At 38.6% G+C, this 12,332-nt stretch overlaps 1 protein-coding gene across 14 annotated transcripts in view; it reads left to right on the top strand.

Annotated features, from left to right (window-relative positions):
• Window positions 1–12,332, top strand: part of LOC122556624 (kelch-like protein 3) — a 119,869-nt gene that overhangs the window by 57,364 nt on the left and 50,173 nt on the right. For all 14 annotated transcript variants that reach the window (XR_006313588.1, XM_043703547.1, XM_043703538.1 and 11 more), the window contains one exon: window positions 9,007–9,116. Coding sequence is in view for 13 of the 14 variants with exons in the window: in XM_043703547.1 (XP_043559482.1) it covers window positions 9,007–9,116 (110 nt within the window). In the remaining variant the exon portion in view is untranslated. The remainder of the gene's footprint in view (window positions 1–9,006; window positions 9,117–12,332) is intronic.

The raw sequence follows: 12,332 nt of genomic DNA, 5'->3' as shown, positions 1-12,332 counted from the left end.
TCTGGAGCATGTGGGATTTGCACCCTGGATTCCAGGTTCAGAGTTAGGGATGCGCTACAGGAACCCCAACAGTGGCATTTAATATTTAGCATTATTAAGGATTGCTCACACTCTACAGGACTCTGATTAGGCCAGCTTTGAATGCAGGTCATTCTGCTAGAATGTGCATTTTGTTAACGTGCATTCACTGCAACATGATAAATTGGGGACACTGTTTCTAAAGCTTGAACTTTTCAAATGTTTGTTGGCTGTAATGCGATTACATAGCCAACACTTTAAGCAATGTTTCTAAAGCATGATTTTTCTATAATGAGAGGTTGCACAAGAATGCAACTATTGCGTTATAGAAGAAATACCTATACACCTATTTTCAGTTTAGGCACAGATTGGGAAAGTAATGAAATTGACAGTGTGAAGATCCTCCATATTTAATATTTCTTGGACTTGAGTTTTGAAATTTTGTGAAAAAATAGATTCATTTCAGGTTTAGTGAAATTACCTGTTGTGGTTTCTTTTAAGAGGTTGGTGAACGGTCTCTGTGGACACTGGAGATATTTTTACCAAGGTTTTCTAGAAATCGCAACTCATGATAGTTGCTTATTGTGCTGCAGACTTCTCTCAACTAAATAGAGAGTACTTTGGTATCTGGAAAACTGTAGGGAATCTAATCTAATCTAATCTAATCTAATCTAATCAGTGACAACATAAGAATTTTCTATGCCTTATCCTTTTTGTCTTCAAGAATATTTCTAATGACTAGAAAGATGTTTTGCTTTGATGTGAAGCTCTGCAGAGATATTCTTTTTTCCTAAAGAGTGTTTGTATCTGCACTTTGGTGTTATTTTAGAGGGATAAACCTTTACCCTTTCATTTTGCAGATTGTTAACCAGTTATTGTATCTTCATTTAATAAGATTTGTTTTGTTAATGAACCAGTAATTGCATTCAGTAAAGAAAACTGGTTGATGGATCTTGTTATTTAAAACTTATTTATAGGTAAGGTACTTAATTGGTTAACTTTGTAACTGGGTAATATGTTTTTGAGTATTGCTGGAAATAAACATGCTTTGTAGGTACTTTTTGCCTTGTACTCATCAGGACAATTGATAAAAGTACCAATTTGAGGGGAAAACCAACATTTATGAGAGAAGAGTACTAATTGGTTAATAAGTGGTTTCCATTTGGTAAAGGTGTTATCCTAGAGAATGCATTCATAAATGGTGAGTGACCGTTAAATGTTAGGCTTTCTATAAATTTTAAGACAGATAAATTGATTCTGATTGTTGACCTAAGAAATGAAACGGTGAATTCAGTCATCTATTTTGTTGAGTTGAAAGAAAAGCAGTATGTCTATATGTGTTCTTTCTGTTAGTACATAGGGACAGATGTAGAAGTGTGGAGCTTCCAGCACCTGCCAAGCACATGCAGGAATTTACATAGCAAACCCAGTTGCCAATCTTAAATTTGTTGTCATTGTAATTCTTCACACCTTAAGGACAATCAAATAATTTAAATAAAGCCTGGCAGTTAATTGCTGATCGTAAGAAATGGTGCATTCTCAATGGTAGCACCTCTACAAATCAGTATTTACCTCTCATGTGTTATAAATGTTAGTTTCACCATTGAATTGATATTCTTGCAAATTGCTCTGCGTGCAGGACAAAAAGCTTTGTCAAATTTAACTTTTTCACTGTAATACTAGAATTCTGTACTACGAAAAGGCTAAACAGAATAAAAATATATGTTGTGACCTATTGAATAGTGGGACTACAGCAAGAATGAATATCTCCAGTGTCATTCATAACAGTGGGAAGGATATGGATTCTGGTATGGACTGAGCATAATTTCTTCAATGTTTCTTAACTGGAAGAGATTATGGGTCATCTATAATTGGTGTGGGACAAATACAAAGCAACAAAAATGTTGTGGAGGGATGAAGAGAGTGGGTGGAAAAGTAGAAGTGAAGTCCCATGCCTGCAGAGATAGTCTATACTCTGTGAGGTAAAGAAAAGTCCAGTGATGCATTCTTGGGAAACTCGGGGTAATAGTACAAGGGTAGGCAGAGGAGCAGTTGATGGAGATGTTCTGTGTTTGACTGGTATGTAAGTTGAAGTAAGTGAAGATAATCTCACTGAACATGCCTCTCACTAATATTGCAACGCATCAGGATTCTAGTTTAATTGTTTTCCCACCTAAAATCTTTATCTTGATTACACGCTTTGTCTTGACTCCTGTGTGATGATCCATTAGTAAAATGGTAAATATCTTTCATCTGTCCGCTTTTCCTATCAGCATTTTTGTATTCTCTTGTGGGACGTGGGGGGCACTTGCTGTTCCAGCATTATTGCCCATCCCTATTTGCCCTTGAGAAGGTGATCATGAGCTTCCTTGTGAACTGCTGCAGTCCATCTACTGTAGGTAGACCCACAATGCCCGTAGGGAGGGAATTTCATAATTCTGACACTAAGGCAGTGCAATATTTTCCGAATCCGGATGGAGGTTAGCTTGTCGAGGAACTCCTGGGTGATGATGTTCCCATGTATCTGTTGTCCTTGTCTTTCTAAGTGGAAGTGACTCTGTTTGGAAGGTGTTATCCAAAGATTTAGTGAATTTCTGCAGGGCATCTTCTGGATAGTCGTCTTAGTAGTATAGGTAGGTAGCAGAGACTGTAGATCCTTGTGAACTTAGTGCTAATCAAATATACTGCTTTGTCCCGAATGCTCAAAGGTGTGTTCAGTGTTATTGGATCTCTCATCTAGGCAAGTGGGGAGTATTCTATCTCACCCCTGATTTGTAGATCATGGATAGACTTCAGGGAGTCAGACAGTAAGTAACTCACTGCAGTATTCCTAGCCTCAAATGTGCTCTTGTAGCCACTATATTTATGACAAGCCTGGATCAGTTTCTTCTGATCAGTCCCCACGATGTTGATTGTCCAGGGTTCAGTGATTGTAACACCATTGAATGTCAAGAGACAATGGTTGTCTGTCTCTTTATTGGAGATGGCCATAGCTTGGCATTTGTGTGGCGCGAATGTTATTTGTTGCTTGTCATCCCAAACCTGGACGTTTTCCAGGTCGTCTTGTATTTGAACATGGACTGCTTTTGGCTCTCAGGAGTCGTGAATAGTGCTGAACATTGTGTAATCATCAGCGAACATTCACCCCTTCTGCTCTTATGCTGTAGTGAGGGTTATTGAAACAACTGAAGATGATTGGGCCTAGGACACTACCCATTGATTCCACTTTAGCTAGGACTCTGATGCCATACTCAGTCAAATGTGAACTTAATATCAAGTGCTGTCATGCTCACCTCAGCTCTGGAATTGAGTTCTTTTGTCCATGTTTGAATCAAGGCTATAATGAGCTCAGGAGCTGAGTGGCCTTGGCAGTACCCAAACTAGGTATCACTGAGCAGGTTATTGTTAAGCACGTGCTGCTTGATAACATTGTTAATGACAGCACGTGGAAAGTTTTCACATTGCTGCCAGTGTTATAGCTGTACTGGAACAGCTTCTCAAGTGGTGTGACAAATTCTGGAGTGCAGGTCTTCACTACAATGCTGGAATGTCTATTATAAAGAATGTAATAGCAGAGTGTTTAGAAATACGTAATATGATCAAGCAGAGTCAGCATGGTGCCATGAAGGGGAAATCGTACCTGAAAGATTTACTAGAATTCTTTGAGGAGGTAACAAGTAGGATAGATAAAGGGGAAGCTGTGGATGTATTATGTCAGGATTTTCAAAAGGCATTTGATATGATACCACATGTTAGGCTGTTTAATAAGGTGTTGGTGGTAGCATGGGTAGAGTACAGAGTTGGGATAACGGGCCCATTTTTAGGATGGCAGGCTGTAACTTAGAGGAAAGTGAATGTACTGTAGTCAAGTTTGTGGGTGACACAAAATTAGGTGGAAAAGCAAATGGTGAGGATGTCAGAATCCTCAGAGGAATATGGACTGATTAAGCAAATGGGCAAAAACTTGGTAGAAGGAATACAATGTGGGAAAACGAGGTTATGCACCTTGGCAGGAAGAATAGAGGAGCTGAATATTATTTAAATAGAGAAAGGCTTCAGAAAGCGACAGCACAGACAGATTGCATGAATCACTAAAAGCTAGCAGCCAAGTTTAGTAGGTAATAAGGAAGGCAAATTGAATGATGGCTTTATTTCAGAGGGAATAGAATATAAAAGCTGGGAGATTTTGCTAAAACTAAATATGACACTAGTCAGCCGATAGGTGAAAGACTATGAACAGCTTTGAGAACATTCAGCTGACAGACACATGAAAGGACTGTCTTATGGGAAGAGATCGAGTAGGACGAGCCTGAACTTATTGAAATTTAGAAGAATGAGAGCTGAGCTTATTGAAGCATAGAAAATAATTTTGGGGGGGGTTTAACAGGGTTGATGTAGTGAAGTTGGTTCTAGCAACAGAAGACATGATCTCAGAATAAAGGGTCACCCATTTAAGACCAAGATTTCTTCTGAGGGTGATGAATCTGGAATTGTTTCAACTGCGGAGGGCTATCAAATCTAGGTGGTTAAGTAGACTAATAGCTGAGATGGATAGATTTTTAATCGGGAAGGGAATCCAGGATTATGGGTAAAAGCTGGGAAATTGGGGCTGATGGTTATCAGATTAGCAATGATCTCTCGGAATGGCAGAGCAGACTTGATACGCTGAATGGCCTACTTCTACCTCTACGGTCTTGTGATCCATAATAGGTCTGACTGATTTAAGGAATTTCAATAATCTGAGAGTTGTGGTAGGTGTTAGTGAAATATAGCATTGTGCTACCAGATTTTTCAGTGGTTTAGATAGATGCTGTACCAATTTTCTCCCCCATTGTCAGGGTGTGTGCAGATAATGTTCATTTGGTCTGTAAAAGTGAATGAAATCCATCAACTTTTACTGGGTTTTGGATGAACCAGAAGCAGATAAATGTCCATGGTTATGCTGTAATATGTCATGGAACATTTTCTTAGCCATTGGCTTTTCACTGGCAACATTCATTGCACAATTAAACAATCAATGGAGGGGGATGCTCCACAAGTATCCCCATGCTTAATGATGAAGGAGCCCTGCAAATTTGTCAAGCCTGGAGTATTTACAAGCATCATTCTGTGCTTCCTCTTGATATCCTCATTAGCACTGATAACAGTGTTTAGTCAATTCTATTCACTCCATGTTATCAAGATTTGGCTTAAGGCACTGGATACTGTGGCAGTAGTACAGAGGTCTTGTGCTGTCGAACTAGTTGTGCCTGTAGCTAAGTTACAAAACTGGCACTACCTGACAATGTGGAAAATTATCCAGGTATATCCCAACGTCAAAAAGCAAGAGGAATCCAGTCTAGCCAAGTACCACTCAATCAGTCTACTGTCAATCCTCAGCAAACTAATGGACGTTGTCACAACACATAACTTATTCAGGAAATACCTGTTCACTGATGCTCAGTTTGATGTATCTACCCAGGCTCACTCTGCTCTGATCTCAATACAACTCCTTTCCAAATACAAACAGAAGAGCTGAACTTGAGGGGAAATAACAGTGACTGCCCTTGACATCATGGTAGCATTTGATTAAGTGTGGAAGAAGTAACTCTGTCTCAGCTAGGTTATGTAGGAAGATAGTTATCATTATTGGAGGTAAATTATCTCAGCCAGAGGACTGCAGTAGTGCCTCCGCGTAGTGTTCTCAGCCCAACCATCTTCAGCTGCTTCTTCAATGACCTTCCCTCTATCGTAATTTCAGAAGTGGGATATTTACTGATGTTTTCACAATGGTCAAATTTAATTCCAACTCCTCAGATATAAACTGTGACTACAAGAGTAAGTTAGGTGTTTGAAATTCTGTAGCAAATAACTTGCCCTCTACAAGATATACTGCAGTGAACTTGTCAAAGTTCCTTGGACAGCACCTTCCAAACCTGCAACCTCTACCATTATGGAAGGACAAGAGCAGCAGATGCATGGGAATGCCACCAGTTACTAGTTCCCTTCCAAGCCACTCCCTATCTTGACTTAAAAGTGTATTGCTGTTCCTTCACTGTCACTGGATCACAGTCCTGAAGCTCTCTTCCTAACAGCACTGTGGGTGTACATATACTACATAAAGTCCAGTGGTTCATGAAGGTAGCTCACCATAACTTTATTGGGGAGAAAGTGAGGTCTGCAGATGCTGGAGATCAGAGCTGAAAATGTGTTGCTGGAAAAGCGCAGCAGGTCAGGCAGCATCCAGGGATGTCCTTTTATCTTAGCCTGCTGGACAAACTTTCCTCGTTCCTGAAGAAGGGCTTATGCCCGAAACGTCGATTCTCCTGTTCCCTGGATGCTGCCTGACCTGCTGCGCATAACCTTATTGGGGTCAATTCGAAATGGGTAGTAAATGCTGGCCCAACCAGTGACTTCAACATCCCATGAATGAATGAAATAAATCTCTTCTCCATTTATGGAGATGCATAATATAATAATGTACAAATGATGGCAATATACCATTTGACACATTTTGCATTATTTATGCTATAGTCGCGCTTGAAGAAGGGGTTTCTGTTTTCAGTTGTGCAATGCTATAGTCATGCAAGCACAATATATCATTGGAATTGTGGAAACTGGTGACAGTTCACTGAATTTGATATGAGAGACTTGCATTAGCCACTCTTTCCTCCCAGTACAGACATGCTTGGTGAAAGAGGCTGAAACTCCTGCCAAATTTATGTATTTGACCTAGAAGTCAGAATATTGATCTGTTGATATGAGATGCAAATTTTTGGTAGGTAGAAGATGTGCCTCAATTCTGTTAAAATGAAAAATCTAGGCCACATTTTGCAACAACTCAGAATAAATTCAGACCTAATTGTAAATAATAAACATTTTCAATTATTTTCCATTTTAATTTGTGTGACTTTTTTTAGTGTGTTTCTTCTTGAAACGCCAATATAAATTTTGCAGCAAATCTTGTGTTTGTTGTTAGATCATTTGAACTGGAGTATTTTTTCTTAATTTCTAAAGTGCCCTTCAAGCCAAGTGTTCCTTCACATACATCTAGCTCATTGTTGTGCCTTTGGGTTTCACCGTCCACTGCGTTTATTAGTTTACTTGTAAACTAAAATTAGCTCAGTCCCCAAAGCTCTAGTCTCAACAAAAGATTTTCTTTCTAGAGAAAAGTGAAGTAAATCTTGTCCACCTAGTCGTCTTTCTCCTTATACAAATGTAAGCAAAGCCTAAGAAAATTGCATTCCTAAGATTTATATTCCCCTGACTATGTCGCCAGCAAAGTCCACAACTTAATTTCAATCACAGAAATTTGGCTGAAGCAGTGCAGAGATTTCATAGGTGGACTATGACATTTTACAAGTGAAAAACTCAAGTTATTGTTTCAAATATGGTATTTTCTTGTGCTAAATTAAAGCCTGCCAAAGTGAAATGAGAATGGGTAAAAAACCTGATAAGATTCTGTCATGAGTATAGAAATGCGATTACTATTTCCATGTTTGATTAGATTAGATTACATTAGATTACATTAGATTAGATTACATTACAGTGTAGAAACAGGCCCTTCGGCCCAACAAGTCCACACCGACCCGCCGAAGCGAAACCCACCCATACCCCTACATTTACCCCTTACCTAACACTACGGGCAATTTAGCATGGCCAATTCACCTGACCCTGCACATCTTTTTGGACTGTGGGAGGAAACCGGAGCACCCGGAGGAAACCCACGCAGACACGGGGAGAACGTGCAAACTCCACACAGTCAGTCACCTGAGGCGGGAATTGAACCCGGATCTCAGGCGCTGTGAGGCAACAGTGCTAACCACTGTGCCACCGTGCCGCCTAAATCCGTTCTAAATCTGAGTGCATCCTGTATATAGCTCAGATTGCAGAAGTATGTTCATTTAAGCTGGCTGTCTATATAACTCATTAGAAAAATTATTAAGTAAGCTTTAGTAAAGCCCATATTTGGAGTGTTTTTAAAAAATTATATGTTCTATTTAATTTATTCACAAGATGAGGGTATAGCTGGCTGGGCAGCAATTATTGCCCATCTCTAATTGCCCAATCACATTACTGTGGTTCTGGAGTCATGTGTAAGCCAGACATTAGTGAACCAAATATTTTTCCAACAATTGGCAATGGATTCATGCTCAACATTTAGACTCTTAATTCCAGATTTTTATTGAATTCAAATTCCACCACAGGACATTACCGAAGCCTCTGGATTAATAGTCTAGTGATTCTACCGCAAGGGCATCGCCTCTCCAATAATTTACATGATTTTCTTAAAGATCTACACAGTTTGTTTGACTTGAGGCAATGTTTTGCTAGAATTCAACTTTTAGAGCTTAATTACTTATATCCATTCGAGTACTCTTAAATCTTTATGACAATCAACATGGTCCCTTGAGTACTAGGATATGTAATTTTTTCATCCTTTCTTAATCAAGTGGCTGATTCTGCTGTTAATCAGCAGGTTATCATCTCTCTCGTATCTTGCACACCCATCAATTTTAAAAAGTGAGAAAAATATTTCTTAAATAACTTTTAAATTCATTTTAATATATCATTATTTCTTTCACTTGTATACAAAAATGTAGCAATATCTTTTTTTCTTCTTTAGTAAAAATACCTTTTCTGGGGCTTTTCTTGAATTCTTGAATTGAACTTGAGTGCATTATGAGCAACAAAAAGTCCAGACAAAGCTTTTTTGAAGTACCTTGTACCAACAAACTGCGCAATGACTTAAGAATATGTGTACATTTATGTAAAACAGCAAGAAATTTTCAAAAAAGCTCTTTGCTTAGAGTACTGTAGCCATGTCACCACTAATAACAATGAGCACTCCTGAAGCATTTCAGAGGCTATATCTTGTCAATAATGGAAGAAAACATGGTGCTTATTTAACTAGAATGAGAATTTTGAAGTTTCAAAGAAATTAACCAAATCTGTTGTTTCTACAAGTTTACTTTTATGTTCATCTTTCCTGTTCTTTTTCCTGAACAGAGCAACATTTTCCTGATGTTATGCTAGGTGAAGAATTTCTTAGTCTGAATCTGGATCAAGTATGCAGTTTGATATCAAGTGATAAGCTCACAGTAGCTTCAGAAGAAAAGGTATGTTTTTAATTTATTGGATGAAGGCTTGAATCTAAATGTTGTAACTAACTCTGTGAAGTTTTCTTTTTAAAAAGTGGTAAACATTTCCAAGCTATGAGCAGCAAGGATTGCACAAAATTTCACATTTTCTGACATTTAGATTTGGTTAGATTCCCTACAGTATGGAAACAGGCCCTTTGGCCCAACAAGTCCACATCGACCCTCTGAAGAGTAACCCACCCAGACCCATTTCCCTCTGACTAATGCACCTAACATTGTGGGCAATTTAGTATGGCCAATTCACCTGACGTGCACATCTTTGGATTGTGGGAGGAAACCCACGCAGACACTGGGAGAATGTGCAAACTCCACAGACAGACACCCGTGGCTGAAATCGAACCTGGGTCCCTGGCGCTGAGGCAGCAGTGCTAACCACTGAGCCACAGTGTCACCCCAAATGTCGACTAAACATTAAGCATTATTATGCCAAATTACTGAAAAGTTGTTTCCTCATAAAATACTTTTCAGCAATGCTGATTTAATTAATGCCAAATGTATACATTATGTCATATACTCAATGGATATGTAGCCTTGTCGATAAAGTGTCCAGCTCCTCTTGGTTATTCAGCAAATCCTCTTCTCCATGTTGCATCAGGGTGAGTAGTCAAGCATCCTTCGAAAGTTGCTTAACTCAATATTTTAAGCTTCATCAAGCAGGCTTCCAGTAACAAAGTACTCCCTGGTGACCCTTTGGTCCTTAAATCTCCACACATCCTGTCCCTTCAAATAGCAAATTCATTCTCACCAGCATTTGCTTGTGGTTAACAAAGAAACAGTCTTTCTGTCACCACAGCCGCGGTTGTTTTTGCTTTCCCTCCAGGAGAGGGATATTCGCTCTCTGAGAATTTGTGTCCAGTATCATCAGTTTGCCCCTCTTTGTGTCGAGAGTGAAAAGAGGTACTTAACTTTCTGTGTTTCAGTCTGGATCTCTGTCCTCATTGTAAACAAACCAAACCAAACAAAACATCCTTCTGATGCAGTTCTGATACAGCGATAGTGTCTGCTTTGGCTCATTGGTAGTGGCCTCATTTCTGAATCAGAAGGTTGTAGTTCAAGTCTCTTTCTAGAGATTTAATATTTTAATCGAAGCTGACACTTCGCTGTGATGCTAATCGCTGAGCGATCAAATGTGCTAGCTTTTGGATGATGCAGTAAACTGAGGCCCTTTGTGCCCCGTCAGGTAAATGTGTGACCCCAGTAAGTTACCTTTGCTTTGGGCAATTCATTCTTAGGCAGATTTATAACTAAATTGGCTTTTTGTGGCTGGTCACTGTCAAGTGGTGTTAATGTTCTTCCCTGATCTAGCTAAAAAGAACCAAATCATTGATGGAAAGCGTGCAATTACATATACCTTGCATTACATTATTCGTTAGTTAAGGAAACATTGCTGATGTCATTTGGAATGAAAAATACATGATTTTGCACTGAAAGTCCATCTGGTGTTACGTAAACAGATGTTTCTTTGGCCTTATTTGTGTTTGGATCTTGTCAGTATTACTTTGGTAAATCGATCTTTTGTGATTAATCATGTCTGTCCGAATTGTTCAATATAATTCACTTTTCTTGGAATAGGAGATGTCTCCACTTTTGATTCGATGTTGATTTTATGATAATGTAGAATCTTTATTGCTGATCTAATTTAGGCCACATCACAATAGGTGAACTGCACCTGCTATAACTTTTGATTTTAATAGGACAAAGCAAGATTAAACATTCTGTTTTCCATCACTTAAGCTAATCTTTCTGGTTTGAGACTTACGATTTCATACTTATATATTCATGCAAAATAGGAATATCCTTAATGGCAAAGAGGAACATAGGAATTCCCTTATCCCATTATTAAAATATTCTCAACAATAGGCACTAATCATTATCTTCAAAATTTCTTGTCATCTTTCCAATACACGTTGAGATTGTGGGTGATGAGTAGAAGATGTAAATTATTTACAGAACAACGTCGATTATCCGAACGAGATGGGCGGGGAATATTTTCAAATAATTGATCTGATTGTAAACAAGTGGTAATTTATCAGTGCCAATTATCTGAACATGCCTCAGTTATCTGGCAATGCACACGTAAATGCAATTTAACTGATAACTGAATGCTGAATTGCCTAATGACGTTTTTAACAGGACCTTAAGATCTTGTTTGGATAATCTGAAATTCTGATGATCGACATCCGGATAACCGAGGTCGTTCTGTATACCAAACTTGTCATTTTTACTGTGAATGTTTATGATAGTATTTCATTGTGAATCCATATCTTGTAAAATATTGAACAATTTTTCTGATACCATTTTTGCAGTAATTTTCCCCAAAAGAACTGCTTCAGGAAATCTTGTGGCAACATTCATAATCATTAAAAGGTACTGGTTCCTACTCTTGGTTTTAGGTTTAGGTTTCTACACAATCTATTAAGACTCTGCTAAACGGTTCTTCAAAAGTTGGTATCAAAATTTAAGGTGCAGTTTAATTGAAATTTGGGGTCACCCCCACTACCTGACACGTGTGGCATGCCTCAAAAAATGACTACATATGTTAAGTAATCCTGGCCAATAAAAATGTTTTGATATTTTAAGCTTTGTTTCCTAATACCCAAGCAACCTGCTGTTGGTACATTGTGAGCCCGTCATGAAATTTCAGTACAGTACTCGGAACTATCAACTGATGGATCACTGCCTGTTCCTCAGTAGCTGGTATTTGAATTGGTCTCCATTTCCTCATTAAGGCATTCTCTTTCAAGTAACTCGACTCAGGTATTGTTTCTGACTCTGTCTCGGAGCAGGTTGTTTGGTATGGCTATTTCAGTTCCTAGTCTATTCGTTACATTTGGCCCATCTTTAACACAAATGTATCAGCTGCATTCTCAATGCCTTCATTTTTGAAAATTGTATGTGATAACAGAATTTCCAAATAATTTTCCTGTTTCACAAACTCCTTTTCTTCATGTCTAATTTTGTGAACCTGAGACCTAGTTACAACACAGTCAGGAAACAATCCATGATGATCTTGTTGTAATATTTGTTTGCTTTTACCTCTACTGGTTGCTGTACCAACCATGGTGAAGCCAGTATTCTTGAACCTGTCAGGTCATTTCCCAAAACAAATGCAGCTCTTTCTGTAGGAATTTCTTTCACATTACATCTTCTACTACAACATTTCCATTTACCAAG

The sequence above is a fragment of the Chiloscyllium plagiosum genome, chromosome 14, assembly GCF_004010195.1.
Source record: "Chiloscyllium plagiosum isolate BGI_BamShark_2017 chromosome 14, ASM401019v2, whole genome shotgun sequence".
Lineage (NCBI taxonomy): Eukaryota > Metazoa > Chordata > Chondrichthyes > Orectolobiformes > Hemiscylliidae > Chiloscyllium > Chiloscyllium plagiosum.
The sequence above is the reverse complement of the archived record's forward strand: the minus strand, read 5'-3'. Positions and strand labels throughout refer to the sequence as shown.